Source organism: Camelina sativa, chromosome 11, assembly GCF_000633955.1.
Source record: "Camelina sativa cultivar DH55 chromosome 11, Cs, whole genome shotgun sequence".
NCBI lineage: Eukaryota > Viridiplantae > Streptophyta > Magnoliopsida > Brassicales > Brassicaceae > Camelina > Camelina sativa.
In genome coordinates, this window is record NC_025695.1 from 9,124,890 (window position 1) to 9,136,561 (window position 11,672).

The following is an 11,672-nucleotide window of genomic DNA, read 5'->3' on the forward strand; positions in this document are numbered from 1 at the left end:
TGTAATGTCTCAAACTTTTAGCATTTTGCTCCTTCTCTGTATTGGCACTATTTTACATATTGAATGATTGAAGGCAGTTGTTTGACAAAAAAAAAAGAAGGCGATGAAGCTGAGTGCATAAGCTTAGACTTAGAGGACTCACAAGATGACCAATTACAATTATAATTAGATGTTTTTTAATCTCAAATTTATACAGCCTTAAGAATCACTTAGCCCGTCCCCAAATCTCTTTCGAGTTTCTATAAGATCCTTAAGGGCAACTCCAATGGTGCTTCAAATCTTGCTCCAAACTCTATATTTGGTGTAAAATCATCTCCAATGGTGCTTTATTTTTTAAGCAAAATTTTTTTATTTACAAAGTATTCCTCCAATTTTAATATGTTCTCGTTTTACACCTAAACAAAATTATATAATAAATTTTATTGTAACATAAATATTAGTTGATCATTTGTGAGAAAAGTATACTTATGATGGTGTTTAATATATAGGGAGATTTTCCAAAATAGCACTAATTTAAGTTTTTCTTCCAAACTTAGCACACACTTTCATATTTTCCAAATTTAGCACACAACTCTAATTTAATACTGTAATTATGAATTAAAATAATTAATAAAAATTCTCATCTTTCTCAATTGTTCATCGTTGTCTCTAATCGGAGAATGGTAAAACAGTTTCGCAAGAAAATGATCCGAACTCCAAAGCGTGACAAAGAAACCATTTCTATGAAGCCTTGTCGGAGAAGTTATCGGAGAAGTTACTCTTATGATTCCTGGGATCTTTCATGGTTTCGATCTACTTCGTTTGGTTATTTGATAATCAAAGTAGGCCAATTTCAACCACGCACTGTGTAGTCTCCCATCTCTTTTTCTCTGCTAGCTTTTCATGGTTCGTCTCTCTCCCCTCTCTAGATTTTCTCATCTCCTTGTTTGTGTTCTGTTTGTGGCTCGATTTCAAAACAACTGTTTTGAATTTATGATTTTGAGGGTTTTTTTTTGCAGGAGAGATGAGTGGTATGTGAATTAGCAGATTTGATTATGAAGGTTTCAATTTCATTTGAAATGAACATCTCTTGGCAGTTCAATTTCACCGCAGTTTTATGGGCCGGAGAATTGTCCTTGCTCACTTCTATGGGTTGATGATGATGAAAATTTCAGGAAGGATTCTACAAAATTCAAGAAGGTTTCTTTGAATCTCATGATGACCTTCATAAAAAAATTGGATTTTAGGATGACCTTCAAAAGTCTGAAAATTGGTAAAAAACAGAATATGCACAAAATGAAATCATTACCTTTTACTAATGAAGTAATCTTTGACATAATGTGACAAAAAATATATATAAAAAAAGGATTTAGAACACATTTAATTAAATTTAGGAAGGATTAACTAATATTCATGAAAGACTCCTTGCAATTCTAGATGGCTTTCATAACAAAATTAGGAAGACACAATAGTTGTAGAAGATGGATCATAAGAACACTATCATGATTGAGTTTGCTACATGTTCTCTTTAATTTTAAAGACTCCTTCAAAATTCAGAAAGGATTCTACGAAATTCAGGAAAGTTTCTTTGAATTTCAGGAAGACCTTCATAAAAGATTTGAAGTCCAGAACCAAGAAAGATCATATGAAGTTCAAGAATCACAATTTGTTATATACAACAACAATCTTTCAACTACTCATTTCTGAATGCAGATTCATATAACTTTCACGCCAGATACACAAAGCAATCAATTTTGAAACTAAGAAGCCACAAATTCCAATGAAACCCATCAAAAGGGAAATTATCGATGATTGTGTACTCGAGACCATGTTTGTAATGACGAGTTCTCCTAAGCTCTTCACCGCAGCAATCGAAAGTCTCAATCTGAAATCATGCTCTCATTTTGTCTTTCTCCTGCGTTTCCAATGATGATTGCTCAACGAGCGAGATTCCAATTGTTGCGTTAGCACTGTAAGACTTCAAGAATCGTGACGATTCAACTTTCCATATGACATTGATACACGATTGGTGAAGAACTGATACACGATCAAATCTAAGATTGGAAGCTTCGCCGGAAGAAGAAGAAGAAGAAGAAGAAGAAGAAGATCAAAAGATTGGTGATGAAGATTGCAATTTTGGATTTGTGATTTTGGATTTCGTTTTTGGTACTGTGTGTATCAAGGAAGGAAAATGAAATTGTGATTTTAGGTTTTAAATATTGTTTTAATTTTATTGATATTTTATTTTAATAATTGATATCTTTCCTTCCCTTTTAATTTTGTGCTACTTTTAGAACATTTGAAGGTGGGTGCTAAGTTTGGAAGAAAAACTTAGATTAATGCTATTAGAGGCTATTTCTCTAATATATATGTATTAATCATTGTATCTTCTATTTATGCTTTGCAATTAAATTTTATTTTTAATAATATCATAATTTTATTAGATACTTATTTAAAATAAACTAAATGGATTGAATTTGTAAATTTTAAAACTAGAGAACTATAAATTTTTAAAAAATAAGAAATAGAGCCAACTATTAGAAATAGAGCCAACTATTAGAGTAAGTAACCCATTGCTCTATTTTTAGAGAAAAAAATAGAACAAACCATTGAAGTTGATCTAAGACCAATATTGATCTACACCAAAAACTCTCACTTTATAATTTGCACTCACTTTAATTTTTTCCTCCGATGAACAAGACCAAAACACTTTCAACCTAGCTAACTCTCTCTCTCTCACACATCGTAAATGCTTCTTTCTTTTAGTCATAAAAACTTAAACCTTATACGGATTTTGTGCCATATTAGTTTTCACATGTATATTATGAGGTGGTAGCCCACGAATTTTCTCAATTTTAATTTGATTTTTAGTACACTTCCAGAAAGAGATACAAAACTACTTTCCGTCATTGATACTCTAACGGGAGATCATCTCTAGCTAATTAGGGTTAAAACTTAAAAAGGGTATATATAAATGGCTCAACCATATATAAAAGGTAATCATGGTGGTACGATGCGAGACATTTAATCAGGTGTCGCATCTACTGTGTGTGAACGATTTGAAAGAAAACTAGATGCATGAAATATTTAATAGACACCAGCTTATGTGAAAAATCAAATCCAAAGTGGGTAGATGAACAGCTAGCATCTACTAATTACGAATCACAAAATATCCAAACTAGCTTTCCATTAGAATTGGTGCGTAGTTCCAGCTTATGTATCTTAATTCTTAAATATGTATCATTTTATTTGACCTAGCTATATATAATTAAAGATATTAACTTATAATATTCACGTCTATCTTTATTTTGTTTTCTAGTTCGAGATTCCAAACTAAACTAAGCAGTAAAACTAGGAAACCGGTGCTACTGTAAAGTTAAAGTTCCTGATGAATCCATGACCACTGTTTAGCTATCAAGTTGAGTTACAACAGGCTAGTTGGATTAGAAGGTTAGGTAATAATTTAAAAATCACAACTGTAGCAGTCTTTTCGCCTAGCAACTCAGTCAGACAAAACACAAAGTGTGTTTATGAGGTATATTTAATGATTTTAGTTTTGGGAAAATGACGGAAACAAAACCTATGGCCCATTGATCACTGTTTAGCTAAAAAAAAGCAGACTCGTCTTTCCAATCTTGAACACACAAACACAGTAATCATCTCTTTCTCACTCCCTCTCTCTCACATATTAGGGAATAAAAAGCTACCAGAAAACCTTTTTTTTTTATCTTCTCACAAAATTTAATAAAAGTGGGTGCTGAGATTGCATAACCTAATCCAAGATCCTCCCATTCAAAGAAAGGTAAAGGCTGTGAATCTGTGTTCTTTCTTTTTTTAGCAGGGTATTCGATGGATTCATCTAGTCCTGTTCATTCTTTTTGCTTCTCATGGTTTCTGGATCTGATCTCTCTTTCTCTCTCTCCGTCTCTACCCATCTAGGGTTTCCTAAGAATATTTTTATAAACACTCTTTTGCTAACCATCGTTCCACTTGTTATACTGTTATGTGTAGGCAATATTCAAGATTAGTAGTGAAGGAGATCGGGTAGAATGGCGAGAGAGAAGATAAGGATAAAGAAGATAGATAACATAACAGCGAGACAGGTTACTTTCTCTAAAAGAAGAAGAGGAATCTTCAAGAAAGCCGATGAACTTTCAGTTCTTTGCGATGCCGATGTTGCTCTCATCATCTTCTCAGCCACCGGAAAGCTTTTCGAGTTCTCTAGCTCAAGGTATCTCCTTCTCTCTCTCTCTCTCTCTCTTTTTTTCCTTTTTTCAATCTATGTGATGATACTATAGAGAACATTATTAGAGAGATACATTAAGATATATCTGTACTAAAAAATGAGTTCTTTGGCTTTTTTTTTTTTTGCTTTCTACAGCTAATTTTCCTTGGGCTTCGAGATCATGTACGAAATCAACTTCGTGTTAATAACATATAGGATTTTATGAGATTAATAATTAGTTACGTTCTAACTTATATTATGTTCTAACTTATAACACATGATTAATTACGTTGAACTTTTCTGAAACATAATTATGGGTTACTAACTTATAATTTTTCAAGAATTTTCATTAAAACTCATGTTATGATTTCTATAATCGATGAGATGAGAGCATAATATAATAGTGCGACTTTTGTTAATTATGGAAGCATATGTATATATGGATACATAGTACTTACCACAATTAGAATAACTTTCTTTTCCTTTTTTTTATTTCATTTGACTTTATGAATTACAAAAGTCTTTGACACTGTCACTTGGTATGATTGGGGATTAAGTCTTAACCACTGGCTTATCTTATCTTGGGAAGCATTACTATAATTGGGAATGGAGTCAATCTAATATAAATGTTGTCAGCACATATTTTGACTTGATAGCTACTTCTGATTACAAATACTTATTATAACTAAGAAAAGGCTTGTGGTGTACATATCTAGTAAATTAAGTAAATTTACAAATGCTTATATATCGAAGGAAAGTTCAAATGATAGATGGATTGTTCATTGAAACATGTAGAATGAGAGACATTTTGGGAAGGTATAACCTTCATGCAAGTAACATCAACAAATTGATAGATCCACCTTCTACTCATCTCCAGGTATCCTTATTATTACGTACTCACTCTCGTCTTTTTATTTTTATTTTTATCAAACTCTTCTCTCTAAAATATTCTCCACTATGCATTTGTTATGCGTCTTTGTTTTTTAGGTTTTCAGGTGTATGTCTAAAAGTAGAACAAAATGTGGCATATATAGCATTATTCATCTTGATGCATCTATTTAATTAAATTTCCATATCAATAGCAAAATCCTGAACATATTGACTTTGCATCTAGCAGCTTGAGAACTGTAACCTCTCCAGACTAAGTAAGGAAGTCGAAGACAAAACCAAGCAGCTCCGGTATGGTTCCATTTATATATATATATATGTTATGCTGATAAAAAGTTTTTTTTCCATATATAGCTGTAAGAGATAATCTATTTCATGTGTGTGGTTTTTATGTTTTGACAATCATGTGTGATTGTTTTTTATATGTTTTAGAATCTATATATCATCTAGAAGAAAAACGAATTAGGTGTTACAATATGTAAGTATGTAAGTAGGTTCTTCCTGTTCTGGTGTGTCTGGGAAATTGATGTTTTGTTATAGATTTTAAGCGTTATTTCTAAATTAAAGATTGCAAGATTTAATACTTTTCAATCATTATTCTAATTCTTATTAAAACACACTCCTATGTAGCTATCAACATCTATTATATGTAGGTCGATAATATTTGTGTTTGGAAGACATAAAAAGCCGATAGATAATTAGATAAAGCTCTGAAAGCTGGGATCCAAACCAACTCTATAGAGATACTTGGGTAGAATTGTGTGTATGTGTATGATGCAGTTTTGAGTATTCTAATAAAATTGAAGTGAGTTTTTTTGTTGTATTTATAACGTAAAACAGGAAACTGAGAGGAGAGGATCTCGATGGATTGAACTTAGAAGAGTTGCAGCGGCTGGAGAAACTGCTTGAATCTGGACTTAGCCGTGTGTCTGAGAAAAAGGTTTATTACTATACATAAACTAATAGCATGCATATATCCTTAATTAACGTGGAATGTAAATTAATTAAGCTGTACATATAAAGTGTGACATTGTTGTTGTTGATAATAGGGCGAGTGTGTGATGAGCCAGATTTCTTCACTTGAGAAACGGGTTAGTACGTATAATTCGTATTACTAATGGAAATGACAGGCCTAAATATATATATATAATGACTTAATTAATATGTGACGCAGGGATCGGACTTGGTGGACGAGAATAAGAGACTGAGGGAGAAAGTATGGTTCTATACCCTTCTAGAAATCATGTTAACCTTAATCAGCCTTTTTTTTTTTTTGAAAATATAGTATAATATAAGTTGAGGTAACGTATATATGGACAGCTAGAGACGTTTGAAAGGTCTAAAATGGTGGCGTTTAAGGAAGCTGTGGAGACAGAGTCAGCGACCACAAACATGTCAAGCTACGACAGTGGAGCTCCTCTTGAGGATGAATCCGACACTTCCCTGAAGCTTGGGTATAATTTACTTATTTCACTGAACATCATGGTAAATTTTTATTGACATCTTGTGTGTGGATGTTTGCTAATATTTATTTTGGTTAGGCTTCCATCTTGGGAATGAAGTGGAGAGAGAGCTGCAGCAGAGTTGACTACGATTGAAGCCCACAAGTATTAAGTCTACCTTTTGCCCCTTTCTTTCCTTTGAATAAGTAAGTGTTGAAAAAAAACCTGAGATGGGAAGAATGAAATCTCATTTCGCATTGCGGAGAAGCAAGTTTCAGACATTATTATTGTTATTGTTTTTTGCTATAACTATTTGCACCAAAGTAGAAACAATGGACCCCAATCGTCTGTATTCTTTATCTTTAACCCCAATTATTTGTGCTTCATTCATAATGTAGCGAGCGAAATTTTATCGATTAAACAGAATAAATACTTGTAGTACGATTTACACAACTTAACAATCAATCCCAATTTGATCAAAAAAAAAAAAAACAATCAATCCCAATTGCCAAAAAAATTCATACCCATAATCGAGTTCAAGAGTTGGAGAATTGTTCTGGAGTTAATCCACAAATTTTTGAAAATTTCCCATATGGGACAAACAATTTTTGACACCCGTATGACTCCCCTACCCCGCCTTCAACCTTACAATTGAATCGAGAAATTGAAACATAGGCTCTGTTACTATAATTTTTCTTCTTCTGGTCAGTCGAGCTTGTTCCTTTTTATCGTTCAGATTCAAATCTTCTAATATGGTTTTATTATAACTACCCAATTTCTGTTACCAGTGTAGTTTCAAGTATTGTCGTGCTTCCGTCAGAATTCAACAAATTGGATTTCCAAAACTTTCGGATCAAAAAAAAAAAAAAAAAGATATGCTCTGGACGAGGAGATACACCGACAAAGTTTGGTCTTTTAATCGTTCGTCGCTGAGTTTAGAATAAGGGTTGTTGTCTTCATCGTTCGATTGAACTTGAATCGATCCTCCAGATGAAGCAATTGCAGCCATTGAAGAACCTTACTCAGTCGCAGAGGACAGCTCTCGTTGGTGTCTTCGTGCTCCTTTTCCCGATTTTGTCCCCGAATCTCTTCGGCCCTCTTGGCCGCGCCTCTCCTTCTCTCTTCTCCGTCAGTCTCTCTCTCTCTCTCTCTCTCTCTCCCTATCTTCGATTTCATAAATTGAGATTGTGAAGCTGAAGACTTTAAGTGTTGGCAAAATTTGTAGGAATGGAATGCTCCAAGGCCTAGACATATGCGCTTACTCCAAGGCGCTCTTGATCGAGAAATTGTAAGTGGGTTTGTTAGTTGTTTAGTGAATCAATTTATGTTCTTTCCTCTTAAACCTTTTGGTCTACCCTCGAACCAATGTGCAGTCGATCAGACAGCAGGTTGAGTTATGGTCTCCTTTGCCAGATCAAGGTTGGAAGCCTTGCACTCAATCTTATAAAGGGTCTCGTAAGTTTAAAAATCAAAGCTTTCTTCTTCTCTCATTGGTTACATTCATGTGCCCTGAAACGTTTCTAATTTGTGTGATTGACGTATTTGTCATTCTTCACAGCCTTACCGGAGAAGTCTCAAGGCTTTCTTCAGGTATTCCTTGACGGCGGACTAAATCAACAAAGGATGGGGGTGAGTTGCATCTTGTTTGTTATGACGCTCTCAATTCTTACAGAGTTTTATATTGGTTTCTCTTCTGACTTTTTCCGGTTGCTTCTTCAGATCTGTGATGCGGTTGCTGTTGCCAAGATTATGAATGTTACACTTGTGATTCCACGCCTTGAAGTGAATCCTGTTTGGCAAGATTCAAGGTACTGTATGTGACAGGAGGCCCTGCTGTCACACTGTATTTGTTAAATCTAATTGTATGAAACTCCAAGTTGCCTGTGCCTTAGATGAATTTTCTGGTTTATGCTATGGGGGCGTTTCTTTGTAGTTCCTTCACAGATATATTTGATGTGGAGCACTTTATAAGTGTCCTTAAAGACGAGGTGCGGATTGTTAGAGAGCTTCCAACACAGTATGCTTGGAGCACGCGTGATTATTATGCCACAGGTATTCGAGCTACTAGGATTAAGACTGCCCCTGTTCACGCTTCCGCAGAGTGGTATTTGGAAAATGTCTTACCTGTTATTCAGAGGTTTGTGGCTTCTAAACCTAGTCAGCAGGAATGGCTGCATTGTAAACTCTTGGAAAATATGATATTATAGATAATGTTAGAAATGCTTAAGAGACGAAATTAAGGGGTGTTTCATGCAAATGTGTTCCTGTAAACAAGATTTTGCAGTAGTCCGATGCATTGTTACTAATATGAATTAATCACTCTTGTCTGCAGTTATGGTATTGCTGCTGTTGCCCCATTCTCTCACCGTTTGGCATTTGACAATTTACCTGAAAGTATACAGCGGTTACGGTGTAAAGTGAACTTTGAAGCATTAAACTTTGTTCCACGTATTCGGGAGCTAGGGGACGCTCTTGTGCATCGACTAAGATATCCTCCTTCCAGCTCTCAAACATCAGGAAATATGGATCCAACAGACAGAATAAACACCATCGTAAAAGCTGGAGCTGGAAAGTTTGCCGTGCTTCATCTTCGTTTTGATAAAGTACGATTTTCATCCTCAAAATGTGCCCATTTCTTTGCAGTAGTTTCTAGTTTGACATAGGTTTATATTATTTTCAGGATATGGCTGCTCATTCAGGCTGTGACTTCGAAGGTGGCAAAGCAGAGAAACTGGCACTGGCAAAATATCGCCAAGTGATTTGGCAAGGACGGGTCTTAAATTCACAGTTCACAGATGAGGAGCTAAGAAACAAAGGGCGGTGCCCATTGACACCAGAAGAGATTGGTTTACTGCTTTCAGCGTTAGGTTTCAGTAACAATACGCGTCTCTATCTAGCTTCACACCAGGTGTACGGAGGAGAAGCAAGAATCTCGACATTGCGTAAACTGTTCCCTGGGATGGAAAACAAGAAAAGCCTAGCCTCTGCGGAGGAACTGGCTGATATAGAAGGGAAAGCTTCTCTAATGGCTGCAGTGGATTATTACGTGAGTATGAAGAGCGATATCTTCATCTCTGCATCTCCTGGGAATATGCACAATGCATTGCTGGCGCATAGAGCCTACTTGAATCTCAAAACCATAAGACCAAACATGATACTGTTAGGACAGGTTTTCGTGAACAAGAGCTTGGATTGGTCTGAGTTTGAAGGAGCAGTAGTGAATGGTCACAAGAACAGACATGGCCAGCTTCGTCTACGCAAGCAGAAGCAGTCTATTTACACTTATCCAGTTCCTGATTGCATGTGTAAAGTAGCTTAGCTTTCTCCATTTTGGTCCCAAGTCACTTTTTTCTTTACTTTCTAAGATATGACTTTTATGTACTCTATGAGTAAATTAATAGTTGAAATCAAACTGAATGAAACTAATCAGTCTTGGGGACTGGAAAGTGGTCAACGATTTGCATCAATCTGCAACTGATTCTATATATCTTTTTTTTTGTGTCTATTATTACTAGGAACCAAAATCTTGAAATGATAAAAAAATATGGTTGGTTATAATGTACTCATCAAAGGGCCGAGACAACCATGCATTGTTTTTTTTTTAAATGCCCATGCGATGCATGAGTTAAACTTAAAATCTAAGTAAATTATTCTTACCAATTAATTTATGTAAATGTTAAATAAATTAAATCTACCAACGTATAATATTATATTAGTACAAAATCTACTATACTTTATTTGTTTAAAATCAAAATCAGATCCATTAATTGTTTAACAGAGGAAACGGAAACGTGGGAGGAATTGATTTAAAATTAAAGTTTTTTTTTTTGAACTTTTGTTTAATAGTGAAATTAATTAGTTAAGAGAAAAAAAGGAAGAATATCGAAGTTTATTTGAAAGAAACTAATGTTAGAAGTCGTATTTTATGCAGAAAAAAAACTTATAATATTCACTTTTTACCATTATAATTGATGGAGAAAACTTTTATGTTAGAAAAAGTGTGATTCTCACTTTTAAAAATTTAACTCACCACTTTTAAGTTTTAACCATTATTTATTTTTTTTTGATTAGTAGAATGAATATGTAACATCATTTAACTTTTCTTGATGGTTTATCAACTTTTATAACTTTTTTTTTTTTTTTTTGTAAAATAATAATAATTGTGGTTAAAAAAATATGTGGTTTTTTTGGAATTATTGTTTTTAATTTGACAAAAAATAAAAAGAAAAGTCAATAAGGAAAGTGAAAGGAGCCCACTCAGATTCAACGCCCCACCACCGATAAACACACAATAAGCCCCTCTTTGCTTCCTCTTGCTCTTCGATCTCTCCCCCTGAATCCTCGAACCCTGGAGAGAGAGAGAGAGAGATTGAGTTTGAGTGAGTGACGGGGGAAGCTTATCGAATCGAGAAGAAGAAGATGACCTCTGCTTTGTATGCTTCCGATTTGTTCAAGCAGCTCAAGTCAATTATTGGGACCGATTCGATTTCCGACGACGTCGTCCTTGTGATTGCAACCACCTCTTTGGCACTTGTAGCTGGCTTTGTTGTCTTGCTATGGAGGAAAACGACGGCGGATCAGACCCGGGAGCTGAAGCCTATGGTCCTCCCTAAGTCTCTTATGGCTAAAGACGACGATGATGCTGATTTGGGATCCGGCAAGACTAGAGTCTCTATCTTCTTCGGTACGCAGACTGGAACTGCTGAGGGATTTGCTAAGGTACTCCGCGACTACTCTTATAACCCTTTCAAGTTTTGATTTGATCTCTGATTTAAAAGATTGGGTCATTTCAGTATCAGTTTCTTTTTTTTTTTTCATAGGCGTTATCAGAAGAAATCAAAGCAAGATATGAAAATGCCGCTGTCAGAGTCGTTGACTTGGTATGATGTACTTTGGGAGTATGATTTTATTTCACTTCCTCTTGTTTAAGCTACTGTATATTCACTGGTTATGGGTTTAATTAGGATGACTATGCTGCTGATGATGACCAATATGAAGAGAAATTGAAGAAGGAAACTTTGGCCTTCTTTTGTGTTGCTACGTAAGATTTATCCAATCCCATTATGATTTCTTTTTTTTTTTTGCGATCTATAACCTCCCAGAGTTTGATGGATTCGTTTATTTTTAGTTATGGAGAC

The 11,672-nt window shown here is 34.8% G+C and overlaps 3 protein-coding genes across 5 annotated transcripts in view; all 3 read left to right on the forward strand.

The window, feature by feature from the left end:
• Positions 3,610 to 6,922, forward strand: LOC104722532 (MADS-box protein AGL24). Of its 2 annotated transcripts, none has more exons than XM_010440712.2 (9): positions 3,610 to 3,781; positions 3,991 to 4,210; positions 5,000 to 5,081; positions 5,319 to 5,383; positions 5,933 to 6,032; positions 6,142 to 6,183; positions 6,267 to 6,308; positions 6,413 to 6,546; positions 6,634 to 6,922. In XM_010440712.2, exons 2-9 carry the CDS (start codon positions 4,029 to 4,031, stop codon positions 6,650 to 6,652), a joined length of 666 nt encoding a protein of 221 aa, XP_010439014.1. In that variant the 5' UTR covers positions 3,610 to 3,781; positions 3,991 to 4,028; the 3' UTR covers positions 6,653 to 6,922. The 2 variants fall into 2 exon arrangements, with proteins under 2 accessions (XP_010439014.1, XP_010439015.1); XM_010440713.2 differs by having other exon boundaries at positions 3,612 to 3,781; positions 5,322 to 5,383.
• LOC104722534 (uncharacterized protein At1g04910) lies at positions 7,011 to 9,956 on the forward strand. Of its 2 annotated transcripts, none has more exons than XM_019232756.1 (9): positions 7,011 to 7,238; positions 7,323 to 7,662; positions 7,760 to 7,822; positions 7,908 to 7,989; positions 8,093 to 8,163; positions 8,254 to 8,342; positions 8,468 to 8,671; positions 8,867 to 9,137; positions 9,215 to 9,956. In XM_019232756.1, exons 2-9 carry the CDS (start codon positions 7,525 to 7,527, stop codon positions 9,851 to 9,853), a joined length of 1,557 nt encoding a protein of 518 aa, XP_019088301.1. In that variant the 5' UTR covers positions 7,011 to 7,238; positions 7,323 to 7,524; the 3' UTR covers positions 9,854 to 9,956. The 2 variants fall into 2 exon arrangements, with proteins under 2 accessions (XP_019088301.1, XP_010439019.1); XM_010440717.1 differs by having other exon boundaries at positions 7,328 to 7,662.
• LOC104722533 (NADPH--cytochrome P450 reductase 1) overlaps positions 10,781 to 11,672 on the forward strand; it is a 7,073-nt gene continuing 6,181 nt past the window's right edge. Inside the window, exons 1-3 of the mRNA XM_019232755.1 lie at positions 10,781 to 11,253; positions 11,355 to 11,414; positions 11,499 to 11,575. Of these exons, the coding sequence (XP_019088300.1) occupies positions 10,954 to 11,253; positions 11,355 to 11,414; positions 11,499 to 11,575 (437 nt within the window). The 5' untranslated portion in view covers positions 10,781 to 10,953. The remainder of the gene's footprint in view (positions 11,254 to 11,354; positions 11,415 to 11,498; positions 11,576 to 11,672) is intronic.

What these genes read in the sequence shown, in the direction of transcription:
- LOC104722532 (XM_010440712.2), top strand. Translation starts at nt 4,029, where the DNA reads ATGGCGAGAGAGAAGATAAGGATAAAGAAGATAGATAACATAACAGCG. An exon ending in GCCGTGTGTCTGAGAAAAAG is followed by an intron (nt 6,033 to 6,141) that starts GTTTATTACTAT and finishes TGTTGATAATAG; the next exon opens with GGCGAGTGTGTGATGAGCCA. An exon ending in ATAAGAGACTGAGGGAGAAA is followed by an intron (nt 6,309 to 6,412) that starts GTATGGTTCTAT and finishes ATATATGGACAG; the next exon opens with CTAGAGACGTTTGAAAGGTC.
- LOC104722534 (XM_019232756.1), top strand. Translation starts at nt 7,525, where the DNA reads ATGAAGCAATTGCAGCCATTGAAGAACCTTACTCAGTCGCAGAGGACA. An exon ending in CCTGTTTGGCAAGATTCAAG is followed by an intron (nt 8,343 to 8,467) that starts GTACTGTATGTG and finishes GTTTCTTTGTAG; the next exon opens with TTCCTTCACAGATATATTTG. An exon ending in TTCATCTTCGTTTTGATAAA is followed by an intron (nt 9,138 to 9,214) that starts GTACGATTTTCA and finishes TATTATTTTCAG; the next exon opens with GATATGGCTGCTCATTCAGG.